The sequence below is a fragment of the Barbus barbus genome, assembly GCF_936440315.1.
Source record: "Barbus barbus genome assembly, chromosome: 42".
NCBI lineage: Eukaryota > Metazoa > Chordata > Actinopteri > Cypriniformes > Cyprinidae > Barbus > Barbus barbus.
Window position 1 is genome coordinate 23,564,838 of NC_136720.1, and position 14,754 is coordinate 23,579,591.

General features: G+C 38.1%; 2 protein-coding genes and 1 pseudogene across 3 annotated transcripts in view; 1 reads left to right on the forward strand and 2 right to left on the reverse strand.

Annotated features, from left to right (window-relative positions):
- Nucleotides 1–5,821, forward strand: LOC306861261 (N-acetylglucosamine-6-sulfatase-like). The gene is made up of 14 exons (XM_079403444.1): nt 1–300; nt 442–501; nt 696–902; nt 1,003–1,068; nt 2,153–2,251; nt 2,334–2,501; nt 2,571–2,653; nt 2,729–2,847; nt 2,936–3,039; nt 3,331–3,432; nt 3,590–3,700; nt 3,784–3,894; nt 4,016–4,176; nt 4,278–5,821. The coding sequence occupies exons 1-14, from the start codon at nt 154–156 to the stop codon at nt 4,351–4,353; spliced, it is 1,614 nt and encodes a 537-aa protein (XP_079259570.1). The 5' UTR covers nt 1–153; the 3' UTR covers nt 4,354–5,821.
- Nucleotides 5,822–7,171: 1,350 nt separating this feature from the next.
- LOC306861891 (adipocyte plasma membrane-associated protein-like) lies at nt 7,172–12,308 on the reverse strand (annotated as a pseudogene). The gene is made up of 4 exons: nt 12,260–12,308; nt 8,112–8,212; nt 7,419–7,647; nt 7,172–7,334 (listed from the first exon to the last, which is right to left on the reverse strand). The product of its transcript is annotated as an adipocyte plasma membrane-associated protein-like (transcript).
- A 307-nt stretch (nt 12,309–12,615) lies between these two features.
- LOC306861801 (ras association domain-containing protein 3-like) overlaps nt 12,616–14,754 on the reverse strand; it is a 41,110-nt gene continuing 38,971 nt past the window's right edge. The window contains exon 6 of the mRNA XM_079404284.1: nt 12,616–14,694. Within this exon, the coding sequence (XP_079260410.1) occupies nt 14,545–14,694 (150 nt within the window). The 3' untranslated portion in view covers nt 12,616–14,544. The remainder of the gene's footprint in view (nt 14,695–14,754) is intronic.

The window sequence follows — 14,754 nt, forward strand, 5'->3', positions numbered from 1 at the left end:
GCCATAGTATAATTCGTAATTTCGGACAGAATACAAGGCAAGCTAGCTGCTCCTCTAAAGGAGCGTTTTACTTAACAGTATTTAATGCTCCTATCGCAAGAAAAGGTGCTCGTTTAGGTCACGGCTTTATTTGTTTTTAATTCGGCATCAAAGATGGTTTCGTCTCCGTTTGTAATATTGTATTTTATTCTCATCTGCGTCACTTTGCATTGTAACAATCTGGCCGAGGCTAAAATGAATCCCAGACCGAATATAGTTTTAATCCTAACTGATGATCTAGATGTGTCTATTGGGGGAATGGTGAGTATATTTTCTATGATAACAGTTTTGTTGTTGTTGTCATTCTCCGTGGTCGTGATTTCCTCCATGCATTTTACTTTATGGCTCGTTGCTAAGTAATCGAGGAGCATCATCAGCATCTTGCCATATTTCATTGTTCAGATCCCTTTGGTGAAGACTAAAAAGCTGATAGGTGATGCTGGGATAACCTTTACAAACACGGTGAGTAGAAATTGTGCTGGGTTTGTTACATGTCATGCAAGCTTAAAAAGCCCTCATACTGTTCTACATGAGAGTATTCATAGATATGTTAGACATAGCAAGTAAAATGTGCATTGAGGATCAACCAGCATGCATGTTTGCCATTGCATCTGTCATTCTGCACAACACTTCTTGTCATTTCTTCTCTCATGCAGTTTGTTGCCAGTCCCCTTTGCTGTCCCAGCCGGGCGAGCATCCTGACGGGCAAATACCCTCATAACCATCATGTGGTCAACAACACGCTGGAGGGCAACTGCAGCAGCACTGCATGGCAGAAGACCCAAGAGCCCGAGACTTTCCCTGCCTTCCTTCAGAAACACGGCATCTATCAGACCTTCTTTGCTGGGAAGTATCTGAATGAGGTGAAGACTGGGAGCTTTAATAACGATGAAACCTTTTCTTTGGGTGAATCAGATGCCTGTGCATCACCTTGAATCATCCATGTCTGTATCTCTGCTACAGTACGGGAATAAAAAAGCAGGAGGTGTGGAGCATGTTCCTCCAGGCTGGGATCACTGGTTCGCCTTGGTAAGAAAAAGACAGGAGATTTAATTAATACATTAGATTAATAATGTAATCATTTAACTGTGAATAAGTTTTGACTGTTCATCTTACAGCAGTGATGTTATTGTGATGAAAAACTAAATGAAAATTAGTAACTAACTAATAAAAGTAAAAATGAAATTAAAATAACACTATTCAGAAATATTTTTAAAACAAACTGAAAACAATAAACTAATTTAAAATATATTTAAAAAAAACCTGTAATGGTATATGAATAAAACAAAAATAAGAGACCTGGTGTCTGTTTCATAAAACAAGTTTACCAAATAAGCCAGGTTTATTTCAGTCAGTCTGACTTATTTTGAACCAATTCAACTGGCAAATAAACCTGGCTTATTTGGTAAACTTGTTTTATGAAACAGACCCCTGGTGGCTTATCTTTGAGAATCACGAGTAGAAGAAGATATAAAAAAGTACAAAACAAAAAAAATTTAATAAAGAAATAAGATAATTAAAAACAAAATTAATTAAATATAAAATAAAGAAATAAAAAATGAAAAGGGCTTGTGAGTGTAATCCAGCTTCTCTAATAAATCATAGTAGAAATAACGAGCTGGAACACATTGACAAGCCCTTCGACCTTTCCCATCAGTGCTGCAAAATCTCATTTTAGGCAGAAGGTTAGGAAAACAGTTTGTAGCCTAAAATATAGCATGTTTGGGAAGCTGGTACAAGAACTCATGCAAGAAATAAATCCAGAAGAGAAAAAGTATGTTGTCTGAAACCATGCTGATTATTCTCTTATCAGCAGCTCCTATGATTCATAGCTCAGGCACGGTGTCATTGAGAGCAGATTGAATTCATTAAAAATTTTTCAAAGACCAGAAAACTGTTTGTATGTATTTATTTATTAAAAATTCTTTATTTTTTTTTATTTTTTATATATATATATATATAATTTTTTTTTCTGTATTTCTTAAATATTTTTTGTACTTTATTTCTTTAAAAAAATATATATATATTTTCAGGTTTTTAAAAACAAGTTGTGATTCTAAACCAGATTTGTTTAAAGTGAAATATTTGCAATGATTTTAACATATTCCTACAGGAGAGAAACTCCAAATACTACAACTACACGCTGTCAGTGAACGGCAGGGCGCAGCGGCATGGACAGAACTACAGCGAGGATTACCTTACAGATGTTCTGGTAAGAGCAGATCTCACCTGTGTTCACGAGACTACATCAAACCTCATGCAGCTGACGTTAAGTGGCTTCTGATTCCATCCAGGCCAATATTTCCATTGACTTCCTGGAAAACAAGTCTAACCGCAGGCCTTTCTTCATGATGGTGTCCACACCGGCCCCGCACTCGCCCTGGACGGCCGCTCCTCAGTACGAGAGCAGTTTTCCCAACATTAAAGCGCCAAGAGACCCTAACTTTAACATACATGGCAAGGTACGGGCCTGATGTGTCTGAAATATTGGTTGATGGTTGTATGTGACAGCATTTCAACTTGCATTTCAGGACAAGCACTGGCTCATCAGACAAGCAAAGACGCCCATGACGAACTCTTCAGTGGAGTTCTTGGATAACGCCTACAGAAAACGGTATTCAGATGCTTTTAAATCACGCACTTGATATTAATACTGCACATGAAGTAATGCGACGATCTGTTCCACCAGGTGGTGCACTTTACTATCAGTAGATGACCTGGTGGAGAAGGTGGTGAGAAAGTTGGAGGTCAGAGGAGAGCTTAGCAACACCTACATCATTTTCACCTCTGACAACGGATACCACACAGGTACACGACAAGTTATATAGCAGAGAAATGTTAAAGAAAAAAACTTTACGTAGCTTTTATTTTGTCATGTGTCTTTTTCTTCTCTCAGGCCAGTTTTCTCTTCCGATGGATAAGAGACAACTCTATGAATTTGATATCAGAGTTCCTTTGTTGGTGCGAGGGCCTAATATCAAACCCAACCAGACAAGCCCGGTAATATAAACAAGCATTAAAAAAAATACATGTTCCTTTATTTTCTTTTTCTTTTTTTTACTTTTTTATCTTTGTTTAATTTTTACTTTCTCACATTACTTACTTATGTTGTTTTTTTTATTGGAATGTTTTACTAATCTTTTCAAAAGATTTGTTTGTGATGTTTTGCTTGTGTATGCGCGCTATAATAATAGCATGTGTATGTAATATTTACATTAACAGAAAAGGTTTTTATATGATATTTATTTGCTTTTTTAAACAAAAAAGTTCATTAATTATCTGTTTTAACAGTTACTTATAGCAAATGTGGATTTGGGTCCAACAATTCTGGACATCGCAGGATACAGCGTCAATGAAACTCAGATGGATGGGATGTCATTTCTTCCTATCATGGTGAATCCTGTTTGAATTATTAACTTTGAAATTAATAAATAAAAATGCATTTAAGTATTGGCATTCTTGCTCATTTTGGGCATAATGCATGTTTTTTGTAGTCCAGTGATAAATGAACAAGGGGTTGCGTTTGATTTGACGTGTCTTTGTGTCTCAGACCGGTAAAGGGAACAGCAGCACGTGGAGATCTGATGTACTGGTGGAATATGAGGGAGAAGGGAGTAACATCTCAGACCCAGCCTGCCCTCTGCTGGGCCCCGGGGTCTCGGTGAGGCTCTGCGTGCCACAAATAAATAGTCATTACAGTAATCATAAAAAATGAGCGCTGTAACACAGCTGGTGTCTCTGCAGGAGTGTTTCCCCGACTGTGTGTGTGAAGACTCGTACAATAACACGTACGCCTGCGTTCGCACAATAGCACAGACCGCCAACTTACAGTACTGTGAATTTGATGATAACGAGGTAAAAAATAAAATCTAGTGCTTCCAACAGCTAACTGACCGTAATAATGCCAAGTATAATATATATATATATATATATATATATATATACTGTAATAATAGCACAACGTCTTTGCCTGCAGGTGTTTGTGGAGGTCTATAACCTGACAGCAGACCCGTTTCAGCTGAGTAACATCGCCAAGAGCATCGATCAGGAAGTCCTGGAGAAGATGAATCATCGTCTAATGATGCTGCAGTCCTGCTCGGGACAGTCCTGTAGAACGCCAGGCGTCTACGACTCTCAGTCAGTGCTTCCTTAACACTTCAACAATCAATATCTGGATTATTATTAATGTGGTAGGAAATGTTTTCAAACTTACAGCTCGCTTTTCACTGTTTCACCAGGTTCAGGTTTGATCCTCGGTTGATGTTCAGCAGCCTCGTGTCTCACAGAAACAAACGACGACAGATGCTGAAGTAGAGCGTGGAGAGGTTTACAGGAACAAGACAAATGGAGGGAAAGAATAAAGGGCACTGAAAAAACAAGCTGCCTTTATATCCTGATGTTCCCCCAAAGACGCCCAGTCTCTCCTCTGATGAGGTCATCAGGGTGCACCCCGGGTACCAAACACACCACAGACACTTTCAGACAGGACGACCTTCATCCCCTCCAGCTCTCATTTACATCAGATCCTCACAAACTGCCGGCTGACACGCATCATATTCCTCTTTATTCTCTGTTCAGTTTTGCTGCTTTAATAATAACACAGGATATTGTCTTTTATTTTAATGTTTTGAAAATTTTGCTTTAAACAAAACTTGAGCTCGAATTTTGTAATGCATTTGAAAATGGTTGGATTATTTGTTTGTTTGTCAGATGTGTCTGAAACATTTCACTGCACATATAGTCGGTTATAAAAGTCTTTACAACTGCACTAAGCCTGCCTTTTATAATAAACACTTGAATGGAAGCTTGTTTTTGGCTGCAGGATAAAAAATTAAAAAACTTTGCAACTTTTTATCTTACAATTTTTAATTCTGAGTTTATCACAATTTGGATTTTTTTTCCAATTGCAAAATATAAACTTGCATTTTTGAGAAAAAAATTGCGAGATGTAAACTGCGAATTCTGACTTTTATCTCATAATACAGAGAATTCTCAGAATTGCAATATATATATTCTCAGAACATATAATAAAAGCGAGTTTTAAATGGACTTTTTTCTCAGAATTGTGAGTTCATATCTTACAATTCCGATTTTCAAATTCTGAAGTCCGAATTGTGAGATTAAAAGTTGCAAAAATAAAAAAATTTGTTTTTTTATCCCATAGCAGAAATAGGCTTGCATATGATAATGAACTACAGTATTTTTAATGCACAATATACTTTATTATATACAAATATTCTCTCACTTGTTCAGTTCCTGTCACTTGCGTATGGAAGCACACACTCTGTGTTTGGACAGACATTTCACTTGAGTTACACAACTAACTAACTGCAAATATTTATTTAGCATTTTATTATTGTCTTTTAAATGTTTTGTTTTCTGAGTTTTGTGTTTGACGGATGTCAGTTGTGAATGAGCCAAAGCTGTGGAAAGCAGCAGGTCACTGATGAACCTGTGTATTTTTGCTTCTTTGGGGGAAATCCTGCGGTGGCTTGAGGCGATAAGAGACTGTTTTACTTTCAGACTACTACCTAACCTTCATCAATCTTCTGCTGTGACTGGCAATATCTCAAATCACCCAAAGTGATTTGACAGGCATAAACAGATCTTTCTCACAATACTTCAATATATCCGTTCAGTGAAGCACTTTTCAGTCTGTGATCAACATGCCTGACATGTTTAATGACGTTTTGCACATTATTCTTTCATTATATTTGTTAGTAGCATTGCAATGGTTGGTGTGGACTTGTGTGTTTGATTGATAAAAGCATTCTGAAATATTTTTTGTTGCTTCATTTTATAACATTTAGCTAAATTTATTATTAAAGTCTTGCAATATATATTTTTTATTTAATATTATATGTAATCTAATTGCAATGCTGTTTTCATTTATCAATATCTGTATATTAACATACATTTTTAATATTTGGGTTGTTCACTGCCATCGTGTTTGGCATTACATTAGCATAAGAAAATGTTTTTATTGGGAACAGCTATGGTTCAAAATGATCATATCTTCCATTTCCAGTGCACATGTTGACCGGTGCACTTTGCAGTTCAGAAAAACATTATAAAACAAAACAATGTGGCACTAATACAGTTAAAACATCTGTGTTAGACCAATTACAACGGCTTAACTAGACTTTAAGTCACAGAATTCAGAGTTAGGACAACATGTAGCTTCTTCACAAGACTGCAGTGCATTGTTCAAATTAAATAATTTTACATTCTCTATGAAAGGTTATGGAAAGTCCCAGTTTTCCCATGTGTGAGTCCACCTGTAAGCGTCTCAGACGGTCAGCTCCACTCCTCCAGCACCGGCAGGAACGGCAGGTCAGTGCTGCCCAGATAGTAGTGCGTCCCCTGCTGGAAGACATCGATGACGGCCCACGTGAGGCCGCCATTGGTTGACAATGTATTGAAACTAAAACTAAAATACAAGCTATTATACATTATAATAAATTTATATAAATTATAAACATAAATAGACAACAAAAAAACAAAATAATAATACAAAATTACAAAAAGGCAAAACAAAATTATTAAAACTTTAAAATTATGATGAAAATGTGAAATCTAAAATAGTTATAGTTAAAATCATAAAGAAATTACCTGAAATAAAATCAATGCTAATTAAAATAAAATATATCAAATATACATGTTATTTTATTATATCTTTTATTTCAGTTTATTTTTAACTAATTAAAAAACACATAAATTAAAAAAAAATTACTAAATTTAAAATGAAAATGAGAAATCTAAAAACCATCTGGGTTATTATAATTAACTAAAACAATTTTAAATAAAATAAATGTTAATTGAAGAAAATTTTAATATAAAAAAACCTACCTATTTTATTGTATCATATATTTTATTATATATTATACTTCAGCTAGTTGCCAAAGCAACATTATTTACATTTTAATTTAGTTTAACTTAAACTAAAATACTAAAATGGAAAATGCACCAAAAATTTAATTACTATAACTTTAATTCATATTTACATTAAAATGAAAATCTAAAACTAAAAACAAAAATCAAAATATGAATAGAAACTACAATAGTATCTCAGTGATACTAAAATAACTCTGAACCCCACATATTTAAGATATTTAAGATTTACCCACCTTCACTATGAAGAGTTTAAGAGCAGGATATGGAATATGCGGAATCTAATGGTGGTTATGCCCACTAAAAACGTGCCGCGGTCACTCAGGCGGATGTTATCAGGGTAACCGATCGTGTTGTTCAGGACAACCTCTTTGGTGCCCGCTTTAGGTCCTTTCAACCAGAACCTGAGAACCAGGGAGAAAGTCTTCCTCACGATACTCTACCATCCTCATATATGAACAAATTCAAAGCTGCACTTGAGCTCTTACTTAATAATATGTGCAATACTGGTCTCAGCCAGAAGCAGGAAGTCCTCATCAGGTGAGAAGGCAAAGCCATTAGGCATTTAGAGAGAATCCAACAACGTCCGAACACGGCCGGTCACAGGGTCAAACTTGAACAGCCCCTGATAAGAGTCGGCCATAATAAGCTGCCGGGCTCAGTCCAGTCGCAGACCATGAGGACGACCACATACTGGCTCATAGTCCGTACTCATGCCTATATGAACAACAACATGACAACATGCAAATATAGCACGATAACAGAAGCCTGTAACAGGAAACTAGAGCATCTGCTAACTGACAGACATATTTTGCATTCTGCTTGTGAGGCACCAAAGAACTCCTTTACCAACATAATGATTATTTCAAATACAGTAAAATAAGAGAGAAACATCAAACGTGTATAAACCACAACATAAGGAACGAGAGCTTCCTAAGAATCATAAGTTATGCTCTAATGAAGACATCTGCATTCAATACTCTTTTGAACTGCCAAGGCTTTGATGAAACAACGCTTGAGTCTTTGTGAATCACTTCAGCACGTCTAATGTGTGATGGCAGCGGGACACACGGGCCGTTGGCTTTTTACAGCAAACGCCTCCGTGACAGCCTATACATATTCATTCAGCCACATGAAGTGTCTTACACAATGAAGCTGCTAGGATTCAGCTAGAATTGCACAAGCAGTTCAGGGATATTTCGGCCCATCTGAGTGATGAAAGTGAGTGATTCATTGCTGATTCTCCACAGCTTCCCGTCGACGGTGCCTGTGTAGATGTTTCCTTCAGAGACACAGTGAAGAGATGAAACCTGACTGCATTTCTCAAATCAAACAGATAAAAACACAAGACCAGGCTCACCGTTCTGGTCAGCTGTGAAAGACTCCAGGCCTTTGAGTTCAAATCAAATCAAATCAAATCACTTTTATTGTCACATCACCACAGCACGTGTGCCTTCGTGAGTGAAATTCTTGAGAGCGTGCTCCAGACACTGCAAAAACAATTTACATATAGACATTACCATACATACGTACAGACTTATACAGATGACAATGTGTAATATACACATACATATACTCAGTACACATAGTGTACTATTAGACAGACATACAGTTACCGATACACATTATACACAGTATGTAGTACACATTCTACGTTATATACACACAGTAATATGCGAAGATGCAGCAGATTATATATAAACCGGATGTGCAAATGTCATGGATGTGCATTGGATGGTATCCGGTGCTGGCAAAAAGATTGTTGTATTTGTGCAGTAGTGTACTGGTAGTCCAGTTTGAACTGTATGGGATTAAAGTGCAGTGCGTATACTGTAAAGTGGGATTATGCTGTAGGTATATTAGTTTTGACTGTTCATTAGCCTGATAGCCTGAGGAAAAAAGCTATCCCTCAGTCGGCTAGTGCGGGATCGGATGCTGCGGAGCCGTCTTCCTGAGGGCAGCAGAGAGAGCAGTCTGTGGGACGGGTGGCTGGAGTCACTGATGATCCTCCGGGCTTTCTTTATACACCGCCTGGCGTAGATGTCCTGGAGGGAGGGAAGCTCACCTCCAACAATGTGACGGGCAGTTCGCACGACCCTTTGCAGAGCTTTGCGGTTGCCAGCAGTGCTGTTTCCAAACCAGGCGGTGATGCAGCCTGTCAGGATGCTCTCCACAGTGCAGGTGTAGAATGATCTGAGGATGCTGGGGTTCATTCCAAACTTCCTCAGCCGTCTCAGGAAGAAGAGGCGTTGGTGTGTCTTCTTCAGCACTGCATCTGTGTGAGCGGACCATGTGAGATCCTCAGTGATGTGAACACCGAGGAATTTGAAGCTGTTTACTCGCTCCACAGGTGTCATGTCGATGGTGATGGGTGTGTGTTCTCTGCTCTGTCTCCTGAAGTCCACCACCAGCTCCTTGGTCTTGTCGATGTTGAGTGAGAGGTGGTTCTCTTGACACCATTTAGTCAGGGTTCTCACCTCCTCTCTGTAGGCCGTCTCATCGTTGTCAGTGATCAGGCCTATCACCGTTGTGTCGTCAGCAAATTTGACGATGACGTTGGAGCTGTGTGTTGCTGTACAGTCGTGTGTGTACAGGGAGTACAGGAGTGGGCTGAGGACGCAGCCCTGAGGAGCACCAGTGTTGAGGGTCAGCGGGGATGAAGTGTTGTTGCCCATTCTGACCACCTGACATCTGCCTGTCAGGAAGTCCAGGATCCAGCTGCACAGAGATCCGTTTAGTCCCAGAGTCTGGAGCTTCTCAACCAGTGTGGCAGGCACTATGGTATTGAATGCTGAGCTGTAGTCCACAAACAGCATTCTCACATAGGTGTTCTTATTTTCCAGGTGGGAGAGAGCAGTGTGCAGGGTGAAGGCAATAGCATCGTCTGTGGAACGGTTTCTGCGATATGCAAATTGTAGGGGATCCAGTGAGTCAGGCAGCACAGAGCAGATGTAGTCTCTGATGAGTTTCTCAAAGCACTTGCTGAAGATGGGTGTCAGAGCAATGGGCCTCCAGTCATTCAAGCATGTGATTTTATTTTTCTTTGGTATGGGCACAATGGTGGATTTTTTGAAGCATGCGGGAACCACAGACAGAGAGAGGGAAAGGTTAAAAATGTCTGTGAAAACCCCGGCCAGTTGGAATGCGCATGCTCGGAGCACACGGCCTGGGATGCCATCGGGACCCACAGCCTTGCGGATGTTCACCCGTCGGAAGGATCGGGTTACATCTGCGACAGAAAAGGAAAGTGCGCTCGCCTCTTCTGCTACAGCCGCGGGAGCGCGCTCTGTGTGGGCGGTGTTGTGAGCCTCGAAACGAGCATAAAAGTTATTAAGTTCGTCCGGTACAGAGGCGGCAATGTTCACAGTAGCTGGTTTATTCCCTCTGAAATCTGTGATGTTGTTGATACCCTGCCACATGCTTCTTGCGTTGTTGGTTTTGAATTGTTCTTCAACTTTGTTTTTATATTGTCGTTTGGCAGCTTTGATTGATTTCCTGAGATCGTAACTGGCTTGTTTGCGATCGTCAGAGTTTCCGGATTTAAAGGCAGATGTTCGCGCTGACAAGGCTGCTCGAACATCGCTGTTAATCCACGGTTTTTGGTTGGGGTAGATGCGGATTGTTTTTGTCGGTACTACATCCTCTACACACTTCCTGATGAAACACGTTACAGTATCTGAGTACGCCTCTATGTCGTCATCAGACGCTGCCCGGAACATGTCCCAGTCCACGTGATCAAAACAGTCCTGTAGTATAGCGTCTGATTGGTCCGACCAGCATTGAATTGTCCTGAGGGCGGGTGCTTCTCGTTTCAGTTTCTGCCTATAAGCAGGCAGGAGCAGAACGGAAGTGTGGTCCGATTTGCCGAAAGGTGGGCGGGGGAGCGATTTGTAGGCGTCCCGGAATGGAGAGTAGCAGTTGACCAGAAAACAGCCGTCGACCTCTCTGTAATCGTGTTTACTGCCAGAGGGCCGTCCAGAGCAGGCGGGGGGCCCTCGAATCTGGAAAACATACATCAGCATGACAACAAACGTCACTGAAATCTCTTTGGAGATCAGTTCACTACAAGATTTGCAACGAGACTCACATGTACGGCTCAGGATTGAGATACACACCAACTGCAACTGCCAGCAATAAAACCTTTACAGAACTCGTCCCTAACCTGTGGAAATGGGTAAAATACCTTCAGTAAAAAAATATGGTATAATAAAAAGAAAAAGTAAATAAAATTATTATTATAGCAAAGACATCCCACAGCTGGCATGGTGAACCTTAAAAAGGACATTCTTTATATTATATCTTTTTAAAAATGTAAAAGATATATCTTTAAAAAATTCAGTTAAATGACAAAATAACAAAATTGCATTAAAAATAATATTAATCAAAATAAATGCAACATTCTGTATTAATTAAATTTTATATTCATATAATAATAATTATTTATATAATTCTTATATTCAACTAAATATTACGATCATAAAAAAATGCTGGCAATCAGGAATTACAGAAATGGGCTTTCGGGCTCAATATTATATTATAATGGTAAAATGAAAAAGATATAAGAAAAATGCATTACAAAATTAAATTACAGAAATCACAAATGAATAACAAAACAATATTATAAATATTTTAATCAAAAGTTAAAAATATATATTATTTTAATATTATATTACAACATATTTATTTATAATATTCAGTGAAATATAATGATCGTGAAAAATTGACTAAAAACAACTAAAATATAATATAAATATATTAAACTATAATGATCATTAAAAACGAATGTTGGCATTCAGAAATAGTGTTACTAATAATATTAATCAAATTAAATGTAATATTTGTGTTAATTCAATATTCCATAGCCTAATATTTATTTATATAAACATTATCTTTAACCAAATATTATAATAAGGCATTTAGGAGGTTATAACCAAACTAAATATGTCATAACATGTGTAACTAAGTTATATATTAAAAAGATTTGGAGGCAGTCCAGACTCGCACGAGTTATCTCATTACAGAACAGGAACATCTCATTATCAAAACTACATCAGAGGTTGTGAAATAATGTTCAATTAACACAAAAGAATAATAATTTTCTTATTAAATATTAAATAGTGCGCTTTATTCGCGACAGCTGACCGCGTTCACTCCTGAAGAAAAAGTAAACAGCAATGAAAAACACCAAGTTTGTAATGGCACTACGCCCAAGTCTTTTAAATACGATATTCGGTTTTATAAATTGTGTAAACTTACATGGTTGCGTCGTGAGGTCTTTCTGAGAGCTGTATAAAGTTCAGCGTTGTTCACGAGCGCCGCGATGAGTCACCGATGAGCGCAGCGATGAAGACAGACACGGGTTCATGCAGAGGACACATCATTCACATGTAAATGGTGGCCTCACTTAAAACCTTACAGTTTAGTGTGATGTTTAAAGCTTGCAACTCTGCTGAAAGGTTGTGCAACCGCCATTGTGTGATCTTTTGAGAAAAACTGCAAGTGGGTTGCCTCAGTAAAGTGCAACTTAGATAAAAATGTGTGTTTTATAATTAGAAACACCAGAATTGTGCGCTTGTCAAATGTGAGATGAATTTTCCATGGGTGTGTTTTTACAGCATGATCCAAGCGGACTCTTGAGCTATAGTTTCTCCTCACGCACACAAACAGATTCAAATGCAGTGAATTGAGAAAGGTTTCATCTTTATTTAAAGAAACCAGGTCTTTCACAAGAAAGGCCACAATCGGTAACAATACAAACCCTCAAAAAACCTCCGTCATTGTCAAAAATACATGACATCTGGATTCTAACCATGCATATTTAGTCCATAACGCTTAAAAACAATGTTTATCCATGCCACTTCTGGTGTCTTCTATGTATGAAACTTAAATCGGTCATAAGCATACACAAAATATGTGGAACAAATTTTGATTTTTTTTTGGCAAATGTGAGCGATCTCTAAATTATCTATGCTGTTAAACAGAAAGATCAACAGCACTGGCCTGTGATGTCCTAAAACAGCCTTAAAATATGCATGGATTAATATAACACATGCATGTATATTAAAAATGACTAAAGCAGTTCACTCACATCCAGACCCCTTTACTAAACAAGAATACAGTTTAACATTCATTCACAGTCTTACTCTACAAACAAAAGCTTATGAAAACAAAATAAAAGAAATCAAGTACTGAAAAAGCTTTAATTAAAAAACAAAAATAAAAAAAAACAGTCTGATGAAGACTAATAAATCAAAATCAAAATAATTCCCTGAATTAAAACATAAAGTGCCCAAAAAGCATTTATAACATTACTGGTCTTATTCCCCTGCAAAATCCTCTTCGATTGCATATATTGAGACTGTCGTGATGTTATATTCACACAGCAATTACACTAATTACTCTAATTTATATTCACCCCAGTGTTTACAATTAAAGTTTCCATGGTAAAACCATAAGACAAGATAGATACTTCTATTTAAGCTCAGTTTATTGAGGAGTAAAAGTGATTTCACCAGGCAATTTGCATCAAACTTAAATTAAACTATGCATTTTATCTAGATCTTTGGTTAGCGGTTATAAAACCGATAATAAAGAAATAAATCTTTTTAAAAAAAGCACACAATCTGTGTCTAAAATAATCAAATAAACTGACACGTGAGACATAAGACTGCAGAGATGTAGTTACAGCAGTTGACCACAAGGCGCCGCTACCTCGCTATGTATGCGTCACAAGACAACACTGTTGCAGTACCGATCAGAAAAACTGTCATGCAGCACTAGCATACAGAAACATAAATGTGTATGATGTTGATGATGAGAGGTGAACAGCAAATGCCCCGTTCACTGATTATCTGCTAAAACTCAACCCATCATTTACTGAGAAAGACCATCTGACCCCGACCGACATCGGTCAGATCTGCTCCAAAACCGCTGCATAACACTTCCCACATACTTTCCAACATCCTCTAAGCTCCTTCACCAACTTCCTGAATGCTTACTTTTAAAAAGGTTTTTATTTGCATTTAAGCCATCCGTTCAGAGACTAATGATTATGACTTTGCTTTAGTCCTCATTTCCTGTCCCTACATCACCACATTCAATCTTCTCCATCACAAACAAGCGCTTCCTGTCTGTTTGGTCTCACGTTGCCGTCAGGTCATCATTTTGTCAACAGCACATCAACACTATCTTTGGTAGGGCACATTATGTCATTTGGTATTTAATAGAAAATAAATCACTATCAGTTTCTGGTCGATAAGTATATTTGCCATAAAATAAGACTCTTTTAGTAAAGAAAAAAAATAATTCACCGACATAAATTAAAACAAAGAAATATGTACAAACCACAGCATCCAACAATTAAATAAAAACCAGATATGATTTCCACGTTTGCATCATTCACAAGAGGTAAAAGAACAGAGAAACAACTGAAAGTGTGAAAGAGGGTGGATGGGTAAATATGGCACCTGAGGTGCATTCTGGGAGCTCAGCGCTCTCCTCTGTGTTTCTGAGACCTTGTGTCCGCTTGGCACGGTGACACCTAATAAGTGTTCATTACACACAGTGACCACTAGAGGCAGCAATGCTACAGTTCCTTCACATAATGCGCTGGCTTTATCCCGGGCCGCCTGTCGCTCTCATGGCCGCCTCCAGTTTCTCTCTGTAGGTGTTGTAGCGTTTGGTTATCGAGCAAATCTGGTCCTGTTCCTCTTTCTCCAAGATGCGGAGGAAGTTCTGCAGCTCAGGGATGGAAAAGGCGTCCCACTGACGAACGAGAGGAAGATGTGTGTCATGACTGCTTGTTTTTATTAATATAGGATTGAG

Bases quoted from the DNA above. Each gene is read 5' to 3' on its own strand.
- LOC306861261 (XM_079403444.1), top strand. From the start codon at position 154: ATGGTTTCGTCTCCGTTTGTAATATTGTATTTTATTCTCATCTGCGTC. The intron at 301-441 runs GTGAGTATATTT...TTCATTGTTCAG, and splicing joins ATGTGTCTATTGGGGGAATG to ATCCCTTTGGTGAAGACTAA. The intron at 3,040-3,330 runs GTAATATAAACA...CTGTTTTAACAG, and splicing joins AACCCAACCAGACAAGCCCG to TTACTTATAGCAAATGTGGA.